This window comes from Taeniopygia guttata, chromosome Z, assembly GCF_048771995.1.
Source record: "Taeniopygia guttata chromosome Z, bTaeGut7.mat, whole genome shotgun sequence".
In the NCBI taxonomy this organism is placed as follows: Eukaryota; Metazoa; Chordata; class Aves; order Passeriformes; family Estrildidae; genus Taeniopygia; species Taeniopygia guttata.
The window spans coordinates 59853600-59880900 of record NC_133063.1 but is presented as its reverse complement, the minus strand read 5'-3'; the positions used below and the strand labels follow the sequence as shown (position 1 = coordinate 59880900).

The window sequence follows — 27301 nt, the reverse complement described above, 5'->3', positions numbered from 1 at the left end:
CGCGGCGGGGTGTGGCGGCAGCGCCTGCAGTGTGCGGCTGCGCCGGGCTCCGGCAGGGCCGCGGGCTGGCAGCGGCAGCAGCAGCGGATCTGCGCGTGTGCAGCGGCGGCCCGGCCGGAGCGGCGGGCGGGCGGCGGTGTGGGACTCAGCGGGTGAGGCCGGGGAAGGGTGCGGGGCGAGGGGCGCAGGCAGAGCCCGCAGGGGCAGCGAGGGAGGGCGGAGGAAGGGGAAGCCCGCGGCATCGGCGCTGCGGGCCCGCAGCGGGGCAGGCGGCGCGCTGGCCCCTCCTCTGCGGCGGGGCTCCGGAGCCCGGCGTCCCCGGGAGCCTGCGCGGGGCCCGCCGCGCTCACGGCGGCCGCGGCTCCGGCAGCGTCGGAGTTGGGGTGACCTGGAGGAAGAGGAGAGCCCCAAGGGCCTGATTGTCCTGGAATGCAAGGGGGAATTTAATTTATTTCCAACTGATTTCCCACGTATTTCCTCACCGCAGCCCACTGAGCCTGGCAGCCTGCGTTTCCTTGAGAACTGGTGACACCCTGACGGCCCCCGATTGGGAGTGAGCTTGGCTGGGCCGAGAGGACCCCTGGGCTGCTGTTCAAAAGCCCTTTTATCGTCCCCTTTGTTTTTATTAATTCCCGATGCCCTGGAAGTTTTCTGCCCCTGGGGCCTTTGTTGGAAGCTCCCGCGGCGGCTGTGGTTAAGCTGCTCAGAGCTTGCCGAGCTCGCAGCCGTCTCTTGGGGAGCTCCATCGGCAGAGGGGAGTTCAGAGTTGCTGACACCTCGCACGCAGGCTGGCCGGGAAAGCGTGGAACTCCGCGTGGCGGGAGGTTGCGAAAGAACAAAACCCGTTCGAAATATCTGTTCGGTGGAGTTTAAAACTTACATTCCAGGCTGCACTTCTTGCTTCAGTGGTGCAATCTTTTCTGCTGAAGAAATCGTAGGAACTATCTTTTTTCACTTTTACAGTACCCTCTTTTTAATTCCTATTGCAGAGCAGTAGAAGGACGTATTGTCTAACAGTATAAAAGAACAAATAGAAAATTGTGATGTGTGCATCTGTTATTACGCTTCCGATTTATTTTTAATTTGACAACAGACACTTTAGTATAGGTCTGTACAGTTGATGTCCTGGTGTCCCTAGTTTTTGAGATTTCACAGCCTACAAGCTACTTGTAAAGAAATTGTGCATAAGAAAAGTTTTTTCTTAAAGAGTTTTTATTAATAAGGGTTTTTCTGTTGGTCTTGTGTAACAGTAGATGTTTAAATAAAAAGTTAGTTCATTTCCCATTCTTACCTGATTATTGAAAAGAAAAAAAAATTGTTCCCACAAAGCACCTTTTCTAATTTGTGCAAATATATGGGTATCTCTGATAGGAATTTAAAGGTGCAGCATCATGGTTATGAAAGCTACACTAGAAGATGATGATTCAGGATGGGAACTCGGTATGCCTGACAAGATGGAAAAGAGTAATACCAGCTGGATAGATATAACCCAAGATTTTGAGGAAGCTTGTAAAGGTGAGTTGTAGTCCTTTCATTCTGAGAAGACTTGGAATCCTTTGGAGGCCCTAAGCATAATTCTTTGAGCTCTTCTGAGCAATAGTTTGACCCAGGTTCAAGCTTTAGATGAATAAGCTACATTGATTCTGTGTTAACTCTGAGGCTGGAATTATCACAAGCCACCTCACCTTGTTTCCTCTTCCAGATTACATAAATACCTCTTTAATTAAAGTTTTTTTATCTTATACATTTTTACATCTGCTTTTTTTTCTTTTGCAAAGATTTCTTACTTTCTTTTCTGCCAAGTGGCAATGTCATCCCTGCATGCAGAATCAACGCTCTGTTTCTTGCATAATTTTGGATCTCCAGGGTCCAGTAATTCATTTAATTCATCAGTGCATCATTTTTCATCTTTGAAATGAGTCTGCATTTTTGAACTGATGCCGTGTATCTCAGTAATGCAGTTGCTTCCATTTAAACAGTGCCTTTAGACTATTAGGTGCTACTGCTAGTTTACAGTTTTTCCAAATGATTTCATGATTACACTAGAGAAAAATAAATATAAAAACTGCATCTTACCACACAGAATATGACATCATGATAAACACAATTTCTGTATATTATTTCTGTATATTATTCTAAATTACCTATAAATAATTATTCCTCTATATTACTTATATCTGTGTACCCATCAAATATATCTACAGGCTCCTTTAAAAGTTATGAGGAAAAGCAAGCCTTTCAGTAGTCTCCCCTGGGAAAGACTAGGGCACCTGAATAAAGGAGCAGAGGAAACAGCTGTATTCCACGCTTTTCAGATGCTGCTGTTTCACAGGATAATCATCACGGAATGATTTGTGTTGGAAGGGACCTGAAAGACCATCTCATTCCAACTCCCCTGACATGGACAGGGACACCTTTCACCAGACTGTGTTGCCCAAAGCCCCATCCAGCCTGGCCTTGAACAGTGCCAGGGATGGGGGATTCATAACTTCTATGGGCAACCTGTTCCAGTGGCTCACCACCCTCCCAGTAAAGAATTTCTCCCAGTATCTAATCTAAACCTCTCTTTTAGTTTAACACCATTTCCCCTTGTCCTGTCAGTATATGCCATGTGAAAACTCTCTCTCCATTCTTTTCTACCCTTCCTTTATGAACTGGAAGGATGCTAGATGGTCTCCATAGACCCTTTTCTTCTCCAGGCTGAAGAGCCCCAACTCTTTCAACTTGACTTCATAGGAAAAGTGCTTTAGCCTTCCATTCATTTTTCTTAGCCTCTTCTCAACTTGCACCAACAGATCCATGTCCTTCCTGTGCTGGAACCCCAGACCTGGATGCAGTGTTCCAGATGGGGTCTCACCATAGCAGAGGGGCAGAATCCCCTCCCTTGACCTGCAGTCCAGGATATCAGCTTTTTGCTCTGTGAGTGCACTGTGTGCTTAGTAATTCTAAAAGTTCTTTAATTCCTAGAATAACAGAGGGATGAGAGCACACTGTTAACCGCTGGGGTTTTTTTTTAGTCTTTCAACTTTGAAAATGCTTTCTAAGTAAAAGCAGTAGTGTCATGGGTTGACCTGGGCCAGATGCCTGGCACCCAGCAAAGCCACTCACTCCTCTCCCTCTGCAGCTGGACAGAGGAGAGAAAACTTAATGAAAGTTCATGGGTTGAGATAAGGGCTGGGAGAGATCACTCACCAACTATCATCATGGGCAAAACAGGTTCAACTTAGAGATACAAAGTGAATTTATTACTGACAAAATCAGAGCAGCATAGTGGGAAGTAAAATAACCCGTTAAAAACAGCTTCCTGCCACCCCTCCTTCCTTCTAGCTCTGCCTCCCACCCCAGCAGTGCAGGAAGGCAGGGAATGGGGGTTATGGCCATTCATCACCTGAGGCTTCTGCTGCACCCCCTGGGGTCCCACCCATGGGAGACAGTTCTCCATGAACTTCTCCAGCATGAGTTCATCTCATGAGCAGCAGGTCTCAGTGAACTGCTGCAGTGTGAGTCCATCCCATGGGCAACAGTCCTCCCAAAACGGCTGCAGTGTGGATCACTCTTTTACAGGGTACAAGTCCTTCAAAGCCAGGCTTCTCCAGCATGGGAGCAGGGCCTCTCTCTCTACAGGTCTCCCATAGGAGAGCTGTATCCACCTGCTCAGGTGTGGGTCTCCTCCATGGGCTGCAGGTGGATCTCCGTGTCTCCATGGACCTCCATGGGCTGCAGAGGCACAGCTGCTTCACCGTGGCCTGCACCACGGGCTGCAGGGGAATCTCAGGTCTGGCATCTGGAGCACCTCTTCCCCCTCCTTCTTCACTGACCTTGATGTCTGCAGTGCTCTTCTTCTCCCATGTTCTCACTTGGCTGTTCTCCATCTGCAGTTGAAACTGTGCAATTTGCTTTTTGTTTTTCTTCTTAGATCTGTTACCACAAGGTATTATTGTTTCTAATTGGCCCAACAGCTCTCTGGAGCCACCAGGGATTGGCTTTGCTGGATGGACATGGAAGAAGCTTCTGGCAGCTTCTCACAAAAGCCATCCTGTAGTCATCTCCCTACAAGCTACCAAACCCAGGCTATGCAAACCCAATGCAAGTAGAAATTCCTGATCTGCTTTCTGCAGCTTGTTCACTCTTGGCATAAGGCAGTTTGGTGTGTGACAAGACTACCCTTGGAAAAGCTGTGCTAGTAGGATGATTGTAATTGTTTGTTTTGTCCTGTTCCTTTGTAGAACTGAAGTTAGGAGAACTGCTTCATGACAAGCTGTAAGTATGTGTGTGGGATGGTTCTGGCTTTTAGATACAATTACTGCAAACACGTTGACATTACCTAATAACTAAGCTTTTTTAGAGTTTTACTTTAAATAAAGTATTTAAAGTGTATAGAATATTATACATGCTTAGCAGTGTGTATGTGCTGCACCTGTATGAATGCTGAACATATCTGATGCTCTAAGTATAACATAACATTTTTCAATGGGATTGAAATTGTATTTCAGAAGTTGATAGCACATCTTATGATCTGTGGTGATTATATTACTGCATTATCTTATGGGACATGCTCTAATGAAAAAAGGCCAGAAAGACTTTAAACCTGGTTGCCCCAAATGTCACTATCAAGTATTTGATAAACAATCTGTATGCTTTAATGCAATGTAAAGCACTTCATGCTAAAGCGGGAAGTGAGAACTCTACACATGGAAAGTATATTTCAAAGAAAAGCATGTGATAAAGATTTGCTGAATTTATTAAAGAATGATGAATTTAAATAATTTATTTTAAAGATTACATTCTTTTTCTTAATGAAGGTGTTCACTTCCGTAAAGAAAAAAGTTACGTTTGAAACTAATAGCTCAGAAAACAGAAGCATGCTATTAAATGAAAACCTGCTTAAAACTGTGTGCAAAGATGTCACCAGCTAGTTACTAAGTTGAATCAAAGCACATTTTCATGTATAATTTTCTACATAAGAGCATTTCAGAGCAAATACACTTAATAGAATTTAAATGTGCCACATGCAATAAACTTTTTCTATTATAAAGCCCGTTGCAGTTCTAACAAATGTTGTCATAAAGTGAAGCAGTGTATCTCTTCATATGTAGGCAGTCTTTTGGTGTGGCTTTTCTGCAAGCTTTTTTTCTTCTGCCCTGACTACAAGTGATGTGTTGTCACATGCTGAGGATTTTTTTTTGGCATCAGTTTTCTTAACATGTCCATTTTAAACAAAGCTGGTATATTCAATATATATTAGCCTATGTTATGTGTATTGTCATTAGTGTGTGGGAGACATATCTTACTGGTTTTTTTTTTTTTTTTTATATGGTGTACTAAAGAACAGTTTGTTCAGTTAATACCAGTTTATGATTTTACACAATGTTTAAGAAGATGCTATGAAGCTTATAGAAACAGGTGTGCAAAGATATAGTCATGGGATATTTCACTCAGGAGTGTTCTTCATCCTTAGAGAAAGGCTAATAATTTTCTTTTACTTTTAGCCATCTCTTTTCCTATGAATTTGTTGAGAGATCCTTAACTTCCTGAAAACTATGATCTCTGAAGATCAGTACTAATGTTCACATACCTTATTGTCTGTGGTCAGAATATAGTGTATTTGGTTTGTCATCCTATGTTCTTTTTCGTTAGTTTGCAAAGACTATTTTGTATAAAATAATTACATTCAGCACATTTATTTTATTTCTTAGTTTTGGTCTTTTTGAAGCCATGTCTGCCATTGAAATGATGGATCCCAAGATGGATGCTGGTATGATTGGAAACCAAGTTAACAGAAAGGTTCTTAACTTTGAGCAAGCTATTAAGGTTTGTGTGAATTTCTTGGGTTTGCCTACACTGTAGAAATACACATTTTTATCAAATTACCACTAAGCACAATACTGCATAATGTTTTCAATCTCCTCTTGAAATCTATGTTTTTTTCTTTTGGATAATTAAGTAAAAAATAGCCTGTGATGTTTACCTTTCTTGTTACCTGTATTATCACAATCCTTCCAGTAAAAAGTAATATGAAATTATTGGGTATTGATACCTCAAGTAAATATATTTCAAACATTGTTTTTTGCAAGTCACTCTATGCTTCCCCAAAACATACTTTTTATATGAAGATATATTGGTTAGCTTCTATTTAACCTGAATAGAAACCAACTTCCTTAAAAAAGCTGGAATTTAACACTTTATTATTGTTTGAGTTTATCAGCATTGAACAGAAGCTGGATAATTTACCAACACTGACAGTAATGATTTATGATCAAGGTAATTTGGAGGACTGAGGTTGAAAGACTTGCTTTTATTTCAGAAAAAGTAATACACTCAGAGGGAGAAGTATTTTTTTATGGTGAACATTTGGAATGGAGTCAGAGGACTCCGTAAAACACTACCTAAATCATGTAGAATGTATGCAGGATTGCATACATCGGGCAAATTAAATGCTCAAAGTTGCAGCTGTTTTGGTGTTCACCTTTAAAATGGTAAAACACTACAAGTATTTCCAGTTTAAGAAGCAGTCTTCAAAGAATTGGTCCTGCATATTATTCTTTGTTCAATCTTTATTATGATTGTACAGTTTTTGTGATTTTAGTGTTAGCAGTTAACTGGTTTTAAACTGTTCTTGGCTAGTAATAAATAAGAATTGTTACTTTACCATTCTCTTTGGATAGTTTTATGTGTGGTCAGTGTTAACTGATGGGAATGAAAAGTTTTTAAGAATTTGAGACGTGTTATAAAGCTAGAGGTACACAATTACTCTGAAGTTTTAAACAAATTTTAATTCCTTTTTGGCTTTGGTACAAATAAACTGTATTTTGCCTGTATGATTCCATAGTACTTAGGGTTTTGGTTATGTTTTTTTGTTTGTTTTCTAAGGATGGTACCATTAAAATAAAGGATCTCACTTCACCTGAGCTGGTAGGAATAATGGACACATGTTTTTGTTGTTTGGTAAGCAGTTTTCTGTTCTTTAGGTTAGATGGTTTTGCTTTCAAAATACAATCCTTTTATCCATCTTAAAAAAAAGAAAAAAAAAACCAAACAGCTGAATGCAAAAAAAGATTGACCAAGCAGAAAATACATACGTATACTTTTTAGTTGCTTGCCTTATTTATTATGGCTTAATTTTGATTTTTAATTTTTTTACAATAAGAAATAATGGATTATAGCTGGTAGCATCTTAAAAACTTAAAAGTTTTTATAGTTTCTGGTTTTCTAAATGTGTGTTATCTGATTGCCTGCTGTGTATTGATGTTTGACTGTGTTGGAAGCTGAGTGTGCAGTAACTGGTAGCACTCTGTTGCTCCTTTCTGCACAGCCAGAAATAACTGAGCTTACAGAAGCATTTTGAACAAAGAAAATAAATCTATTTAGAAAAAATAAGTTTAATATCATTTACGTATTAATTGCAATTTTTTTCTGTGTATGTGCTCTAATTTCCTCAATGAATGATACTCATTATTTTCAGTTATTCTTTAAAATTACATAAATAATATTATTTTCAAAAACATTTCTAATCAGTTTAGTCAGAATGACATGTAGAGATCATAGTAGATCTGATACAGTGTAATATAATTTGTTTTATACTTCTGGTCCCCAAAAGGCACAGTAGTGATATTAAAAATATGATTCTACTTAATTTTTTGCTATTTCAAGATAGAAATTTAAGTTAATGAATCTTTCGCTGTAACTTAAAGAAACATGGACGTGGTAGAGAGAGGGGTTTGTGACAGGAGGCTTTTATGATGTAAAAGAGAGAGAACATGAAGAACATTAGTGACTTGTCTCATAGTCATTTGCATTTTCCCGTTCACTTTTTTATGCAGAGAAAGTTTATAAGTGTGAAGGTCTCTTAACATAATGTCATGTCTAAATCAAAGGAGTTAGACCTGAACTTCATAGATGAGTTTTATCCAACACCAGAATCCTAGGCTTGAAACACCTTCATTTGCCCTTTTTTGGTACTTGAAAGGTTGCCTTAATTTTAAATACCTTTAATTTTAAAGCTTAATTTCTTAATGAGTTTTTGAAGCACAGTAAAATGGAAAAAGAATGGATCTATAAAAATGAGGACTTGGCTGTCATGAGTTAAATTTTTTATTTCCTTTTCTCTAGATAACATGGTTAGAAGGACATTCCTTGGCACAGACAGTATTCACTTGCCTTTATATTCATAACCCAGACTTCATAGAAGATCCTGCTATGAAGGCTTTTGCTCTCGGAATCCTAAAAATCTGTGATATTGCCAGAGAAAAGGTTAATAAAGCAGCTGTTTTTGAAGAGGTATGTGTTCCCCATCTCCTGTGGGGTTAAATATGTGACATTGTACCATCCATAGTGCAAATAAAACAATGTATTAGTGCATTTGTTAGTGTTTGATTCGAGTATACTGTAGGAATAGCAGTTCATCATCCTAAAAGTATTAGACTGGATACCCTTAAAATACAGTTTTCCCCAATGAAGGTGTTTCATGCTCTTCTGTATTTTCCTTGAATATTGGAGCCACATAAATATTTTAATCAAGAAGCAGTGCAAGTCTTGTGTTTAACCATTTGAAATAACTTTTCAGTTGTGGTTATCTTCCAGTTTAATTTTTTTTATTTTTCCATGTTAGATAGTCACGATTTATTTTGTCTAAAATGCCTATCCGGCAATGGGATCAGAGTCCTGTTTTCTGTGCTCAGAGCAATCTGTTTTTTCTGAGCTTGGACAAATCACTCTTGCTGACTATATCTAAAATGGATCAAATACTATTTTGCAGCTATAGTTCTTGTAACATATTGGTAGGGTGTCATTTGATGAAAATATGAAGGGCATATTGGTATTAAGAATTTTTGCAGAAAATGATTACTTCAAGCTGGATTTGGGTGGGCAAGTCATTCAGTGTATTCATTGAGTGTATTCAGCTGTGTAGAATAAATCTGGACTTCTGTACTTGATGGAATTAAACAAAAGCACACCCCCCACCATTCATCCAAAAGAGAAAAAATATCAAAAAGACATAAAACCTAATAAGAAAACCACTCCCAAAAAACCCGAACTAAAAAAACCCCTCAAACCCCAACCTGAAAATGTAACTACAGATTTTATATTTCACTACATATTGCTTCCTTGATCTTTCCTTTTTAGGAAGATTTTCAGTCAATGACGTATGGATTTAAAATGGCCAACAGTGTGACAGATCTTAGAGTTACAGGTACAGTTTATGGTCTCTTTGTCTAGCAGTCTCTTTTTTGAGCATGTGATTGCTTTCAGACACATCTGATTAATTGCTAGGCATCTCAGCTGTTAAGTCTTTTTGTTGTCTTGTGGAAATTGCTGACTTGGTAAAAAAGAGATCAAATTATTTTTCCTTGGAAAAAAGGTTCAGTTGTTCTGTAAAGTCCCGGAGAAACAGAAGTGCTTTTAGATCTGCCAATGAAGTGGTTAGGCATGAGCTCATCACGGTAAAGATACAGACCATTGGAAAGTGTGTTGCTTGAATTCTTTTGTTTTGCTTCATAATTTGTTGTCCTCTAAACAGGTTGCATTACAAAAAATAGCAATCTAGTAGCTCTACAGGTATGAATACATATGTTATTAGGTACATCCATAAGTACGTATGTTAATCTTTTGATGCACGAATTTTTTATATATGTATTTGAGCTTTCCACTGATGTATTTTTGAAAAGTTTGTGCACTCTTTAGCTTTGCATCAGTTGGTCTATATTCTGATTTTTGCTTGTTCCAAAACATCCCCATCATTCCTCACAAGATTATTTTTTGTCTAGTCTTTGGCTAATGGAAATGTAAAGCTCTTCTGAGTTAGACTTTCCCCATAAAACTTCTTTTCCCGAGTGGTGAAGGTGTTCCTAGGAGTGCTTGTCTGCTTTTAATCGTGGTGTGTTTTTTTTCCAGGTATGCTGAAGGATGTAGAAGATGACATGCAAAGACGAGTGAAGGTATTGTTTTAATGTTTGTCTTGTCAATTATATTTCAGGTGTACTTACCATAGGTTTGGGGTAGGGAGTTGGATTGTGAGGAATGAAGGAGGTTTGTGTCATTATGGTGGGGTTTTTGAAGAACTGCCATAATGGTTTCTGTAGTATGCTTTTAGTTTGCCTTCTAGCTAAATCTTCAGACTTTATTTGTAAACTCCTTAGTAGTTGCTTCACTAGTAGTAGTAGCTGGAATCATGATGTAGAGGATACACTGGGCTGGGACACAGAAAGTAGGTGTTTAACTTTCAGGTTTTAGGCAGGTATACTATGTGATGTTAAAGAAGTTACCTAATTTTCCTATACCACAGCTTATAAAGTAAAGCGTTCGTGCACTTTCCTTGCTTATTTGTAGAATTTACTGAGATAGATCTTATTACTATAGGAGAGTCATTCAAGTATCTAGATTATATATTAAGAAACTTTGAATTTGAAAACTGATTTTTCAGGTTATTTAACAGGTGGATGTTTTAGAGAAGGCAAAGGGATTTTATCAGTATCTTCCCTTTGCAATTTTTAGTAAATTATTTGACATTTCTTTACCTTGCAGAGCACCCGAAGTCGACAAGGAGAAGAGAGAGATCCTGAAGTTGAACTTGAAGTAATTGTTTGCTTTTTTCCTGGATTTCATGGATGTAAATGGAAGATTTAAATATGGCATAACCACACCCATGCATATAAGAAGCAGCCAGGAAGTGTGACCACCAGGAGCATGGGGAAGAGCTGTCAAACAGCAGGGCATGCTGAGGCTTTTTGTGTGGCAGTTTGTGCAGGGAGGGCAGGAGTCCTGTGGGAGTTCTGTACACCACAGTACAAGAAAGCCACTAAGTATCAGAGAGTGTCCAAAAAACGGCCATGAAGATGATTAATGGCCTTGAGGGGGAGCTGTATGAGGAGCAGCTGAGATCACTGGGTCTGTTCAGCCTGGAGATGAGACTGAGGGGACACTTCATTGCAGTTACATCTTCCTTGTGAGGAGAAGAGGAGGGGCAGGCACTGATCTCTTCTTTGGTGGTGACCAGTGACAGGACTTCAGGGAAAGGTCTGAAGTTGTGTCAGGTGAGGTTGTATGTTGGATATTAGAAACAGAGTTTTCAGCCAGAGAGTGGTTGGGCACTGGAACAGGCTCCCCAGGGAGGTGGTCACAGCACCAAAACTCTGAGTCCAGGAAAATTTGGACCACACTCAAACACATGGTGTGGCACTTGGAGTGGGCCAGGAGTTGGGCTGGATGATCCATCTGGGTCCCTTCCAACAAAGGATAGTCTGTGATTCTATGATGTAATACCTACTGCTTGGTAATTAGCAGTATTATTTTATTACAGCATCAACAATGTTTAGCTGTCTTCAGCAGAGTCAAGTTTACACGCATCTTACTCACTGTCCTAATAGCTTTTACGAAAAAAGAGGTATGTTCATTTGGCATTTCTCTGTTTGAATTTGGATCCTATGAAGTACCCATTTTTCATTCTTTAAGATCAGGCAATTCTGTGTAGATCCTGGAGATTTGAATTGATGTGGATGGAGGTAAAGCTTTGAACAAAGCCTTAAAGTGGCAAAAACTCGGTTTTTGTTCAAAGTGGGAAACACAGGGAAGGCTAGTATCTGCCATTATTATGGCCTTGCAGAAAGACGGAATATTCATTATAAAACATTTAAAATATTTATAGATTTCTAATTACTCTTTTCACACATGAACAAAACTTCTTGCTTGAGTTCAGTTCCCTCCTGTGGAGTTACTTGATGCTGTGCAGTATTTTGTCCATATCAGAAGAACTGTATGCTTTTCCTTACATGTGATATGGAATTCATATCTAGATATCTTTGGTCTGAGAAGAGGAATTTAATAGCATTCCATACAATTTGCCTGTTTTTTGAATATAAGATTTTCTAATTGCTGAGAGGGGAAGAACTACATGCCCCCCTAAGCAGATTCTCATGCATTGTGTAGAAGACTTTCAGTTGTACTATTGTGAAGTCTTACACAGCAAAACGCACAGCATTGAATTTATGTGCAGATACATAAAATACAAAGAACACTACCACACAAAAATGTTGGGTTGTTTGGGTTTTTTTCAGAGCTAGTTATGTAAGAATATCAGAATCTTAATGCCCTTCCTTTTTTTTTATACTAACATTAATTAGATAGTCAAAATGTAATGTAATGTCATTAGATAGTCAAAATGTAAAATTGTAATGATAATAATTGTTTCCTGCCTTTCAGACGAGTGCAGTTGCAGAAGCTCAGAAACTAATGACTCAGGCAGCTGACTTGCTGTCTGCCATACACAATTCACTGCATCATGGTATGCAGGCACAGAATGATACCACTAAAGGAGGTATGTATCAAATTACACCATTTTTTCCTTTTCTGGATATGGTCCCTTCATAAACATAAATATCTGTGTATTTAAAAAAAGTTGAAATCGTTATTTACTTTGAGCTAAAACACTTATATGCAAGTTGTTACAGATTGCATTGTTTGATTTTAATTTTATTTTACCAGGTGCTAGTTCTCCTGGAAGCAATGATGTCATTTCAAAGCCAGAGTTAATGTGAACTTTTGATTAAGTGCATTGCAGTTAGAATCAGTGTATATGCCATTTTAAAATAGGGAACAGTGCTTCACTGTTTGTACAGGATGCAGGTTTTATAAAGAGTAGTCATTGTCTTAGTTGGGTTGTTGGAGTCTCAGGAAGTTCACTGTCACTTTAAAGAATTTATTTTGGCTAACTAAATAATTTGTATTATTGAAGGGGGTTCTGAAAACACAACATACATGCAGCTTTTCTGTCTCTCTCCCCTCCTCCTTCTTTAGATCATCCTATTATGATGGGGTTTGAGCCACTTGTTAACCAGAGATTGCTGCCACCAACTTTCCCTCGATACGCAAAAATTATTAAAAGGGAAGAAATGGTCAATTATTTTTCCAAACTAATAGACAGAATAAAAACCGTATGTGAAGTAGTCAACTTAAGTAACTTGCACTGTATACTGGTAAGCATGAATATTTCTTATTTATTGCCAAAAAGAAGATCTGAAAATATGATTTGCAAAAAAATCATTCCATGTATGCATGCACTTGCTCACTGGAGAGAAAACTGAGCACTGTGCATATATTTGGTGTTTTTAACTGTTAGGCTCAGTTTCAAAGTTTACTATCCTTCCTGATAGTTATACTTTTCTTCCTTTGACAAAGACCTTTTCTCATCTCAAACATCAAATTTTTCCTGTAATTTATTAAGTAACTATGTCTTATTGGCAAAGCCCAAGCAGGTTTCTTTGATTGAAGATCTGTGTCTACAGCAGCATAACATAATTCTTTGCTATATGCCTGATTTTTTTCAAATTCATTAAGCAGTGTTCTGCACATGTGCCTATAACACAAGAGAGCACTAAATAGGTGTTAAGCATGCAGTTCCCTAAATAGGCATAAAGCTAAGCACCGCGTATGTTCTTTCCTGAATAACTAATGTTACTCTTAGTTACTACCTACATTTATTAGAAGACACTTTAATGCTTGAAATATTTTTTGGTATCCATGCATTTACTGACTGATAAAAGAGATACAGTTACAGCAAACCTCTTGTCTTTGTATTTCCTGTTAATTAAAGAAAGGAGTGTTTGCATGAAGCATCTGGTACCAGTTAAACCTTTCCTGGGTTTCAATCAATTTTTTAAAATCAATTCTCAGTTTTGTTCAGTACTTGCTTGCTGTAGTTACATCATGATCTTAACAATCTCGGTATTTTTTCCTGTACTATCATCTTTCTAGTTGTTGCATTTGAAAATTCAGAAAACTTTTTGTTAGGCAAAAGTAATTGCAGAAAATCTTCATAATAAATTTTGTTCTGTTTAAGTTATTCATGGTCTGTTTCTTACAAGCTGTGTAAGCTATGCTCTTTGTATGCTTTTAAACAAAATATAGGTGTATATTTCTTTAGCAAGGATGCATGTCTGTGTGTAAAAATCATTTAGTGCATATTTATACATATATAAATTGGTATATTAACCTGATTTATCTTTTTTTTTTCTTTTCCTGTGTATGCATTAGGACTTTTTCTGTGAGTTTAGTGAGCAATCACCATGTGTTCTTTCAAGATCCCTGTTACAGGCAAGTCTTAATTATGTCTATAAATAAAATACTTCTGTATTCATTATAGATTCCTCTTATTAAGTATTTCAGTAATTTGCATGTAAGTTAATAATAGTTAAGTGGTAAAAAATGTTAAAGTGGTAAAAAAAAAGTGGTAAAAATGGTGATATTTAAGTATTGAGTATTATGGAAGAAAGGCTTTTTTATGAGGATGATGAGGCATTGGAACAGGCTGCCCAGAGAAGAACACCAAGTGTTCAAGGCCAGGAAGTGTCCCTGTCCATGGCTGGGGGTTTGGAACTAGATCTGTAGGGTCCATTCCACCACAAACCGTTCTGTGATTCTATATGTGGAGGCTTATGTTTTGATCTAATTTTTAAAATAGTTTTTAAACACTGTTGCTTTGGTCGTTTTAGTACATGCTAATTAAAACAGCATTTAATTTTTTTTTCTCTGCCATAAAGCTGTGCCTGTACACACATTTTTATGCTGCTCTCCATGTGCTTTGCCATTTCGGGGTTGATATTTGTATTCATCTCACTTTTTGGACAGAACTTAATGTACAGACTGCTTCTATTGCCACAACAGTAAAACTGATGGTGCAGAATAATAGGGTGCCCCTAAGATGCCAGAACTTCTTTACATTTGGTCCCTATTAAACTATGTGTAGAGCCAATGGACTATAACTATGAGCAAGTAAAATGTGTTCCTAGTGTGTGTGTTCTCACCTTCCACTGCATGTATTTCTGTAATCCCTGTGGGTGCCTGACAGCAGAGTTTTTTCTTCAACTGCTGAAGAACCGTGTAAGAAAGGGACACAGAACTCATGGAGGGAAGTTATATGAATATCAGACATGACTGATGTAAGTAGTAGCATCCAGAGGGATTGAAAAACGCCAGCAGTAGTCTGGAGATATGTCCTTATCTGTGTCCAGAGAAGGCACATATTTTACGCAAATCTTCAGAAATACCTGATTTATCATCCAAGAAATTAAACAATTTTGCATGCACTCTATTATGCAAGTAACAGAGCTGTATTTGGTGTCCTGGGAATACCACAGAAGTGTCAGATCTCAGTATTTCTGAGTCTTTAACCTTGGACCTTGTTGAACATTTTAATTCTTAAAGTTATCTTACAATTTTATTATATATAAAAGGTATTGCCAGAGCTTTCTATTAGTAATTCTCGAACATTACTATTAACCTAAAATGTATTTCTAAAAACACATCTTTACTTTTAGACAACTTTTCTAGTAGATAACAAGAAGGTGTTTGGCACTCATCTCATGCAAGACATGGTAAAAGATGCCTTAAGATCTTTCGTCAGTCCTCCAGTACTTTCTCCAAAGTAAGTGGATCTTAAGTGTACTTGTATGTGTTTACATGTCTGATGAAAAAGTATTTCTGCTTATAAGAGCAATGACAAATGTACAAAAAAGATGCATTTTGTTTGTAGTGCTTGCATATGAAGGAGTCAGTTGCTGTTGCTGCACTCATGTTTCTTGTTTTGTGCTACATAGACTGGTGGCATTTATAAAAAATATGTAGGTACATGGATATTTCTTTTTTAGGTGTTGTCTTTATAATAACCACCAGGCAAAAGACTATATTGATTCCTTTGTCACACATTGTGTTCGGGTAAGTGTTCTTTCCAATTACAACATGTATGTGTGTGTGAGCACTTGGCAGATTTGCATACATTTGAAAATGAGACATTTTACACACCTGACATGAAGGCAAAGTTGAAGAAGTTGGCCATCTTAAATTGGTAATGACTTTTAAAAATCTAGTGTAATTATTGCTGGTTTTCTTCTGCTTCCAGATTTTTATTTAGCATTTCACTTTGCAAGGAATCTGCATCACAGTAGTTTCATGCCACAAATCAGGATCACTAATAATTTTAAATTTCATCCAGTTTCAGTTTTCTAAGATGCTGTTATTGAACTGGCATGACAAAAATCTTAACAAAATCAGAATTACTTAGGTTGGAAAAGACATCCAAGCTCATTGCGTCTAAACCAGTACTGCCAAGTCCATCACTAAATCATGTCCCTAAGTACCATAACTATGCATCTTTTAAATACTTCCAGAGATGGTGACTGAACCACTTTTCTGAGAAGCTGGTTCCAATGCTTGACAAACTTCTCTATGAAGAAATTTTTCTTAATATTCAGTATAAACCTCCCCTGGCACAACTTGAGGCCATTTCCTCTTGTCCTGTCACTTGACAGAAGAGATGAGCTCCACCTGGCTGCATCCTCCTTCCAAGTGGTTGTAGAGATTGAAAGGCCTCCCCTGAGCCTCCTTTTCTGTAGGGTAAAATAAAAACACCCTCAGCTCCCTCAGCTGCTCCTCACAGGACTTCTGCTCCCGACCTTTCACCAGCTCCATTGCTCTGCTGTGGATCTGCTCCCTCGGTGTCTGTCTTGTGAGGGGCCCAGAAATAAATGAGATTTGAGGCAAGGTGCCGTACCCCAGTACTGAGTACAGAGGGACAACCACTGCCTTGGTCCTGTTGGACACAGTGTTTCTGATACAGGTCAGGCTTGGCTACCTTAACCACCTGGGCACATGGATTTAGGCATAAGAAATACCTTTTTAGCCCCTGCTGACCTTCCTAAAGGATGCTGACTCAATCTCACATTGACTTTTGTGCAGAGAAATTGGCTCTTGCATCACTCCATAGAGTTTACTTTCCTGCTGACTTGCGCTTTGTAGGGAGTGGTAAGGAACCCACCTCCTAATGTAGATGTATAAATCAGGTGCTTAGATAGACATCATAGTACTTCTCCTGTAGTTTCAAAGTTGTAATTTAAAATTTCACTTTGCTTCTTTCAGCCATTCTGTAGTCTGATTCAAATCCATGGACACAACAGAGCTCGTCAGAGAGATAAACTAGGCCACATCCTTGAGGAATTTGCCACACTACAAGATGAGGTAATGTCCTAGGCAGCAGGCCAGCAAAGTTTCTTTCCAGGTATATTACTGCCAGAGTGAAGCATGGTACTAAATTCTAAATGAATGATGGAAAATCCTTGAGACAAGGGCACCTAAAATTTAGCATAAGAAATTGTTAGGATGCATCCAAAAACTTCATATTAGATGTGCTGAACAAAAACATACTACATTTTTTAAGATTAACTTTGTCTAGTAAGTAAACTTCAGAAAGACCTGTTGCGATGTAATCTAGTGGTAATTGCACAGCTTTAGTCTCTATCCTGGTTGTGATTATCAGTCTGCAGGACGTAACCAGGAGGAGATAGATAAGGTGTGCTTGCAAGACACCTTGGAAAATTCAGCCTTATACCTACATATGATGTAGATATAAGATTATAAGATTCTAAATTTTACAATAATTAAAAATAATGTAAAAAAACCCCACTTTAAAATATGTGTTCTGACTAATTTTGGACATCTCTTAAGAATGGGGAGAGATGAGGAAAAAAAATTCTTTCTTGCAGGAAATAAGTTTCCTCAGCAGTGAGAACCATATAATAATAAAATATTTTCCAAGATGTATGTGGCAAGGAGAACAATTGAGGAACTTGGAGTTGGAAGGTGATTTTGTGTGCTCCATCTTCTTCAAGACGATTTGAGTTTGTTCCAGTATTGTAGCTGAGGCACTGTTTTGTTCATTTAGTAGCAGGTTATACGAATTGTTCTGTTTAGGCTTACTGATGATATTCCTGCTGTGAGAGACTTTGTCTTCCATACAACTTGCTTCTTAAGACAAAATTGGTCTTGGCAATATTTTAGTTACTCTGGTGGAACACAGTGTGTTTCTTGCATATAAAGCTTATAAATTTACTTTTCAATGCAGCTAGGTTGTTCTTTTTTTTAAGAGAAATAATTATTGCCAATATAGAACAATGAACAACAGCATGTAATGGGTTCTGAGTTTATGCTCATGTGACTGCTAATGATGTATATACAAATACATTTAAAAATTACAAATTTTACCTATCTAATGTTCTTGCTATATTACTGTGTAAAATATTTTTGTTCTATGCAGCAGAATTTACTTAGGTGAGTGTCATTGCAGTTTTCTGACAGTTATAGACTTATTTCCATCTTTTAATCTGGAGCATAAATTTACCAACCCAATTTGTTAAAATTTTATTTCTGGCTTAGGATGCTTTTTCAGTCAAATATTTTTCCTCCTTTGTCTATTACTTCGAGGTCCTTTGTTTTTTTTTCAACAGGCAGAGAAAGTAGATGCAGCGCTTCATAGCATGTTACTGAAGCAAGAACCACAAAGGCAACATTTGGCTTGCTTGGGCACCTGGGTCCTATATCACAACCTTCGTATTATGATACAGTATCTTCTCAGTGGCTTTGAGTTAGAACTTTACAGTATGCATGAATATTACTACATCTATTGGTAAGAAGATGCTTTATTGACAGCTCTTTGAGGGGGGATGCTCCCAGAGAGCTATAATTACACATATTTGAAGGAGGGCCTTCAAATACAATTTTGTGATCTCAAGCTTGATCAGCACTCTGTTGAGCACTGTTTATAATATTGCAAGTGGAGAAAAAAATCTGTTGGTCTCTAGCTTTTTAAACTTAATAAATATAATATACTTTTTTTCCTGAAATAGTAATTCTCACTCTGTTTAGCTTTTTGGCAGAGGGTCTTTTATTGACAATGAGTGAAATGTGTGCTGATTTTGGTAGACAAGAGCATGCAGGAGAAAAGCAATTTCCTTTATTCTTTCCTGCCTTTGTAGTATCAGGATCACTAGTCTTATCAATCTCTAGTATTCTGGAAAAGTTCTGCCCAGTTTTAAGTCATATCTGTAATCTGAAAGTTGACTAGCTAAAATTAACTTCTTATCTGGGGTATATTTGAAGAGACATCCTCCACCTTTAGTGAAAATGATCACAATATCTGGAAACAGAATACTTCTATTTTTCCACTTCCATTCACATTAATTATTTTTCATAGTTACTGGCTTGTGCCAAAAGAGAATTTTGAATTTTTTTTAAACTACCAAGAGATTACTATGTCAACCATAAGCCTTCTTACTGAAAGGTTAAAACAGTGCAAATGACACAAACTTCAATGTATTGCATTTCTTCGTTGTTTCAACAGTGTTAAGTGAGAAAATTAATATTTCATAAGTTACCAGAAGATGGCAGTCTTTTTCAATTAGTAACTCAATCAGTAACACCAACTTTTGTAGAACAGTACTTTTTTTACCTGCCCATATTTCCTTCTACCATTTTATTAAAACCATTCTTTGTTGGAATTGTCATGTTAACTGCTTTTTTACTCAAGAGAAAAAAAAAGGAAAAACAGTTTCTGAGAGGTAATGTGCAAACAAAACTCAAATTTCTCAGTAATTTTTCTTCTGATTACAACATTTTTGTAACTATTACTACATTTTTATTGTACTCCAAATCTGTAATTTTTTTATATTCTTTTTTCCCTATTCCTTTTGATTTCAAGTCAAGATATTTATTGGACTCACTTCCACTTTCTAAAAAATGTTCTTAAAGTTGTCTCTTTAACTCTGAAAGAACTGCATATGTATGTTGTATGTCTATGGGCTTGGCCTCTTTATGTAATAATTCACAGCTTTTTAATGCTTGAGAAAGGCAGTAGTTATCTTGTTTCTCAGAATAACAAGTCATAAGAAACAAAAGTAGAAAAGGTATTAACATAGTATCTTTAAAAAAACCACTTGATTTGGTGGGGGAAGAGTTCTAGAAAAATTTGGTCTTAGAGGAGTTTTGAAATAAGAAGCTTAGACTTCACTTAGTAAATGTGTAAGAAGCTTGCACACTTTGAGCTGTTTGTGGTTGAATCTGAACCAGAACATGAACGTAGACCAATGAGTTGATTCCAGCCATACAAAACAAAGTGTTTTCATGGGCCATAAGCATGGTCCTTTGCTAGGACGCATCCTTTACCTCTTGGAGCACATGCCTTGGTACTGGGCGGGACATGCACAAGACGAGTGCATGGAGCACCACAGCCTGTAACAGCTCTGTACGGCTTCTGTGCAGGTACCTCTCAGAGTTCCTCTATGCCTGGCTGATGTCAACGCTGAGCCGCGCCGACAGCTCTCAAATGGCAGAGGAGAGGATAATGGAGGAACAACAGAAAGGCCGCAGTAGTAAAAAAACAAAGAAAAAGAAGAAAGGTACCTAGATGTAGAGTGTTAACACGTCTTTTTTTCCCCTTTTATGCAGCCATATAGAATGGGTAGGAAAAATATCCTAATATTTATGAAGGGTGAATGTAAAGTTTCCTATTTATTTCGTTAGTTTTTTACTTTCAAATAGATCTTTCAGAAAAACACAAACTCATTTATATTCACCTTATATAGTTTCATCAGTTGTGTTATGTGTTGGACCTCCTCAAGAGTTCATCATTCCTGCAGAATTATGCTTTTAGTGACTGTAACTAGATTCAAACACTAGAATTTCAGCATATTTTTGTAATTTCTATTTGGCTTTAGACGTTTCTTAAAGCATGTTTCTTAATTATACAATGGTGAGTTTCCCTTTCTTTTCCTTGCCAGCATTTCAAGGAGAACAAACAATTGGATATGAACAGCTCAGCATCATATCAACTAAATTCCCTTGTCTCTATGAAACGTAAATTTTAAGGAATTTAGAGATTTTAGAGGAGCTAAGATTTTAGGTAAAGATAAGCTTTACTAGAGTTAATTAAAATAAATGAGTAGGCCTTGATGAAGTTCAGAGTTAGTAGTTAACTAATGATTGCTTGTCAGCACAATGTTTAGTTAGCTGGGTTTATAATGAAGAATATAGAAACTGACAAATAGCTTTTAGGAACGTAAGACAATTGTGGGCCTCCTCTGTTCTGAAACCAATTGAAGACAAGGAATGGGAGTTCTACCAAGAGTTCATTTGTCATATTTGCATTGAAAAGGCAGAAAGGTCAGAATGAGGAAGACTTCATTTACTTCCTCACTTTGGGACCTCTCCCCATGAAAGGGACCACCGACCCATTTCAAGGACAAACTACACATGCTTAATAGCCCTTGGAGTGATTAGCATACGAAGCGAGGAATGGGATGTACCAAAATTATGAATATGTATTTGTATTTTGGGTGTTCAGTACTTGTATGGATAAAAGGACTCTGTAATCACCTGGAAGGTGCGGTGTGTATTTGGGAGCTATCCCGCACGCTGCCCGGCGTCGAATAAACATACACTTTCTAACTTTAAACTGTAGAGAGTTTTTGTCCGTCACAGTTGGATATCAGTACTAGATAAATATCTATATTTTTTTAATAAATCATCTAGAAGTTCTGAAAATTACTAAGGTACTTGAGATACCAAGTGTTGGGCAGTTTGGCACTAATTAAACACTGGAAACTAAAGGGAAACTTAAAAGAATGCTGTCAGGATTATTAGGATAAAAAGTGTTTCAACTTCTTAGCCCTAGAAGTCAAAAAGATCCCTGAACTAGGTCTCTTGCGTACAGACTGAGTGTTTGAGGCTGTTTTTCAGTGGTTTATAATGTCATGGCAATACCACTGACCAATTTATTCCATTGAGAGTAGAATTGTGTTATGTGACTGGTAGGTGTGTCCCGAGGTATTTTATGTAACCAGGAGTCAGGTGAACTGAAATGCATGTCTAGGCTTTGTACTTTAGTTATTTTAAACTATAATTTAGAGTTATGTAACTTTGTGGAAATTTGGAAGAACAACTCTGATCTGAAATTAATGCATGTACTTACACTGAAGTAAGAAAATGTATTTTTATGTAAAATTTGCAGTTCGCCCTCTCAGCAGAGAGATCACCATGAGTCAAGCATACCAAAATATGTGTGCTGGGATGTACAAGGTAACTCATTTGTGTCCTATTTGTTTCAAAACTTTTTGTAATAGGGATCCTGCATACCTTGCATACCTTCTTTTTTTGTAGTGGTGCTGGAAATTAAGTTCAAATTTATAATTTTCTATGATAAATTCTCTACAGTTTTTCTATCCTTCCAGTTATACCTACACCATAGTTTTGATCTTCCTCACAGCAAAATATGACATAAAGCTAGTACTTCATATTTATCATTTTCTTTTAGACAATGATTGCCTTTGACATGGATGGCAAAGTAAGAAAACCTAAGTTTGAACTGGATAGTGAACAAGTTCGATATGAGCACAGATTTGCTCCATTCAACAGTGTTATAACACCACCTCCAGTGCACTACCTGCAATTTAAAGTGAGTAATCTTCAAACGTGATGCTGCCCATGCTTTTATAGAAGTTATTTACTCACCTGCTTTAAATATCACTGTCATAGTAAAAAGAACCTCAAAGTACACATTGAAGCTATGTCACAATGGCAAGGACTTCTGGCTTCAGTTTTGTGCAAGATATATTGGACTTAAGTCTTTATAAACTTAGATGTTTAAGATTTGGTCTGATACGGCAGTTTAAGATGCTTCTGTTTATTTGCATGAAAATAAAATCACTTGGAAGTCTATTAACAGACTTCTTGTCTGTGGTTAATTATAGCAGCATGTTTTTTATTAGCGCAGCAGGCAAACGAAGTAAACAAAAAAATTGAGTGATATTTAGAAGGGACCACTGAAGGCCTGTCTTGTCCAGCCTCCTCCTTGAAGTAGCATTATAAAATCACATTACCTCTGTCTTTATCTAGCCAAATCTGAAAAAAAGTCAAGGTTGGAGATCTTCCAACATCTTTGGTTAAACCTGATTCAGTTACTTTCTTCTGGTCCTTTAAGTCATAGGATAACTGACTGAGGGCTGTATTACTTTTTTTTTCTTAATGTCCAGTCTGAATTACCAAGCCACAACCTGTGGCCTCTCATGTTACATTGTTTGCCATTATGAACAAGGATGCTTTATCCTCTGACAGCTTTGTAACTGTCTTTCAAGTACTTGTAGGCTGCTATTAAAATTACCCATTAGCATTCTTCCCATAAAACGGAAAAAGTCCAGCTCCACTGACCTCTCCTTGTGGCTTATATTCACTAGGCCCCCAGCCATCTCCATATCTCAACATCTTTCTAGAACTGAGTGGATCCAGCCCTGTATGCAGTATTTTAGATAACAGAACACAAATACTGAGTTCAGGATGATAATCTTCTTGATATGCTGACCATACTCCTGCTTGTGTAATCCCTTATAAGGCTTGTCTAATTAATAGTATGAGCATGTTTGTTGGCTCATATTCAGCTAGGTGTTTGCAGTACCCCTGGCTGCTCACCCAACTATTAGTCTTCCTGTGGGGTTAGTCTGAACTGAAACAGTGCTATTTTCTATTCCAGTTACTCTCCCCAGTTGAATTTTATGAACTATTGAATGTTATTTCCACTGTAGTGGAAATTAAGAAATTATCACGGTCTTGTCATGAACAATTTTTTAAAATTCATAATCAAGAACAAAAAAAATTTCAAGAAGCAAAATGATATAAAATGAAGTTTTGTACAGTTTCAGCATCTGACTTGCTGTAGCTTTGTGTAAACAATATACTTTTTTTTTCTATCTTTTTCCTGTAATTTCATACCTTGTTGCATATCACTATTAAAGCAAATGAGTGGCAATTTGTTCAAGAGACAGACTGTTTTATAAAAATTCTGAGAATTTAATTATGTTGTGTGACACTGTAATAGTTGAGCACTGTGCTGTTGCTTGGGATTTGCCATTTTAAGTAAATATTTTCAACTTCAGTTTGAATTTTGAAAGCGGTATTTAGCTGACATAACTCTTGAATACAGCAATGTGATAAAAAACATGTCCTGGCAATTTTTAATTTCAATTTTATGTATTTTAATATGTATTATTCTGAACACACTAGGAAATGTCTGATTTAAATAAGTATAGCCCACCTCCTCAGTCATCAGATCTCTACATGGCAGCTAGCAAGCACTACCAGCAAGCTAAAATGATTCTTGAGAATATTCCGAATCCAGACAATGAGGTAAGACTGAAATAATAGGAAAATGAGTGTTTGCTCAAAATAGTGGTCTTTTTTTAGCTGATCTCCTTGAGATCCAAAATGTACTTCATCAAAATGCTGAGCAGAGTGCTTTGATTAAAGAGGAGACAGTGGAGAGTGGTGGCATCTTGCACAGTGGTCTGTTTCAGTACATCAGCTAGCATAAAGTTGTGCTCACTGTTAAAAAAAGCCCTCTCTGCTGAGGACCCGAGATGCTGGATAGCAGCTTATTTCCTTGCACGTTGCCTTCTAGCCCCTTTCTAAAGGCACAGCACTTTTAACCAGACAGTGATAACATGCCTGTCACACTTAGTTGTTATCTAGTAATTCAGATGGACTCCTGAGAGGTGGAGAAAGTAGGTTTGAATATCATTAGGATGAAGCGGATTCAGTTTGGCACTTGTTCTCTGGAGCAGTTCTCAGCACTGAGCTGAAAACATGGGTGGGAATTCTTCCCTCTTTGTCCACAGTCTAAATCCTTAAGTGTCTGTGACTGTATTTTGGAGCAAGGAGGATGCTTTTTTTTCCTCACATTTAAGCAGATTAAGAATAGTTTCGGGATTAGTCCTCCTGAGAATTTAGGACTCACTTTCTCCTCTCTAGATCATGGTGGTACTACGTATGAGCTATCTATTTGAGGCCAAGATAGTTAAGAGGTAGTTTTGAGCACATTCAGAAACTTCCATACAAAAAGCCACCAGTTTCATACATGAGTTCCTCTTACCATTGTGTTGTAATGTTGAAGATTAGATGCCTAGAGTTTATCTATACCCTTATTTGTGTGAGTGCCACAGAATTTGCCATAGTTCCCATGTTTTTGTTCAAGAATTATTAAAGCTGTGGTTTCTGTGGCCTGTTGAATTTTTTAAAAAAACCTATTAAAATAAATGCATCCTTCATTAAATTTAATCAATTCAGCTGTTGTATTTAAAACCAAATCCAGAACAGTCTGATGTCTGTTACACTGATCCTGTAAGAGAACTGCTGTATTGCTAATAGTATATCAACATGACAGTATTATCTTTTAAATAACTGTGAGGTCAAATGCTTTGACTTGAAGACTTCTGTTTTATGTTTAGGTCAATCGAATTCTAAAAGTTGCAAAACCCAATATTGTGGTCATGAAGCTGCTGGCAGGAGGCCACAAGAAAGACTCTAAGGTAAGGAAATGCCACCTCAATTGAACATAAAATGCAGTAATACATAAATTAAGGTTGTATTCAATGATTTGGAGATTTCCCAACATGAATGGTTCATCTAAATCTATGTAAAGCCACCACAGATTTCTTAAGAGCCAAATGAGCATATTCAAGCTGTAGTTACTCTAAGAACAGGGCAAGTAACTCAATTTATTTTTCCCCTGGAAATAGTTTGTTGTAGTTAACTAAATATAGAAAATTCTAACCTATAAATAAATGTTTTGAGAAAAAAAATTGGGAAATACATGTTGGACAATATAGACTATAAGGGTATTCTTCAATAGCAAGAACAAGCAAGTGTAACAGGAGCTTGTGTGAACAAAGTCATGAGAGTGCTGGCTGCCACAATGACTATGTTTTTTCAATCTGTTGCGGTTTAGTTCTTTTTTCTGTGTGCAGGTTGTTTTCATAATGAGTATTAAATGCAGTAGTACTGCTGTCTAATATCTGATCTTAAATCTTTTCTTCATAGGTTCCTCCAGAATTTGACTTCTCTCCTCACAAATACTTCCCAGTTGTGAAGCTTGTTTGAAGTACAAGAGATTTTCTTAGGATACTCGAAAAATATCTGTGTAGCAGATAACAGCTCTAGGAGAGGGAATAACTAGTGCTGCACTCGGACTATGAGGGACGTCCAGGATAAAAGTACTGTCACACAAAGTATCTGTAGTCTGCTGCTTTTATGTGATTTGAATGACAACTGCTGATTTAAAGTGGTTTGTATAAAGTTTATTGGATTTTATGCGTGAAGCTGATTTTAATCAATTCTATTACTAAAGAACGGTGTATCTTAGTTCATATTATTACAGATTTTGATCATAAATAATTTTTATTACTGTGTTCTGACTAAGTGGGGACTGAATAAAAGTCATTGCAATAGAGCCTCATGTCTGATGTGCACAGCTAAGCTGCTGCAATTCTGCATTTAACAAAGTCACTTGGAAAAATTTTGAATTTCTGTATTTTTGTTTAATTGCATCAGAGTTGCTCAGTTTGTAAGTAGAGAAATGCTGGGGTTTTTTTCTCACCACATCCTCCAAGCTAAAAGGATCTTTATAGAGATCAAGAGTAGATGAAAATTAGTCATTGAACTATTGAGTGAGTGATTCCTAGTTGGAATTTGTACCTTTGTTTTTGTTCTCCAAGTGCTGGAGAATCTGCACAGCAGACACTCCAATAGTCACTAGCAATAGCACCAGACACTGAGGACTCTATTTTACCAACTCTGCAACTTTGTAACAATCTTAAGTGTTTGCTCCTGCAAACCAGGAATTGCTACTTTTGCATGATCTTCTCCATTTTTGACTGCAATGGGGCTGCTGCATCCTATTGTCTTCTGTAGTAATTTTCAGGTAGATTACCAAAACAGGAGAAGCTCCAAACCTATCCCTGCCTTCCTGGAATAGTTATGCCTTCCAAGCTTTCAAATGTGAAACAGAGGTAAGCTGTTGTGTTATAGCAAAAGAGCAAGCAAGGAAAAAATGTTCAAAAAGCAGACCTGACCCTGGCCAAGTCATACCTAGGCCATACAAGCAAATCCTTTGTTGGACATGACAATTCTTCATTTTGGTGTACAGTGACTTCCACTGTAGGGATGAGCTTGTAACTCCATATTGACCCTAATGAGACAGAGTCAAAATTTAACAGGGTAGAAATCCATTTAGATTTAAGTAAAATGCGCCACATTAAGCTTACTAACATAAGTGAAATATGGTGTTTAGTCTAGTAACTCTAGCACTAACAAAGTTGTCCCAGCTAAGGAAAAAATGCAAATTTCCACACTAAAAAGAGGTAAGAAAGACTCTTCGGACCTTGAAACAGACAGGGCAGAGTAACCCAAGACTTCTTTCTGTACTTTCTGACAAAAACTAAGTACAAGTGTAACTAGCTGTAAGTGTAACATGAAATCAGCAGAATGAATATGCATAGACCTATTGTGAAATTCTATGCATACAGAAATTAGTAAAAGTAATAAAAAAGGATTGGGAGTTCTCAGAGATACACATGCGCTTTGAAAGAAAATCCCTGCTGTGTGAAAAATCCCAGTGTGCATCCAGCGCTACAATAAACATACCATCCCTACAAATTTA

At 37.4% G+C, this 27301-nt stretch overlaps 1 protein-coding gene across 2 annotated transcripts; it reads left to right on the top strand.

Moving 5' to 3' along the window:
- The first annotated feature begins 8 nt into the window (after positions 1-8).
- NAA35 (N-alpha-acetyltransferase 35, NatC auxiliary subunit) lies at positions 9-27301 on the top strand. 2 transcript variants are annotated; one of them, XM_002191741.7, is made up of 23 exons: positions 10-152; positions 1372-1515; positions 4227-4260; positions 5697-5811; positions 6871-6945; positions 8110-8277; positions 9124-9190; positions 9892-9935; positions 10522-10572; positions 11297-11380; positions 12196-12310; positions 12790-12968; positions 14026-14085; positions 15309-15415; positions 15639-15705; positions 16906-17004; positions 18270-18448; positions 20080-20216; positions 21827-21894; positions 22130-22270; positions 23872-23994; positions 25092-25172; positions 25684-27301. In XM_002191741.7, the coding sequence occupies exons 2-23, from the start codon at positions 1392-1394 to the stop codon at positions 25741-25743; spliced, it is 2178 nt and encodes a 725-aa protein (XP_002191777.1). In that variant the 5' UTR covers positions 10-152; positions 1372-1391; the 3' UTR covers positions 25744-27301. The 2 variants fall into 2 exon arrangements, with proteins under 2 accessions (XP_072778871.1, XP_002191777.1); XM_072922770.1 differs by lacking the exons at positions 22130-22270; positions 23872-23994; positions 25092-25172; positions 25684-27301 and having other exon boundaries at positions 9-152; positions 20598-21894.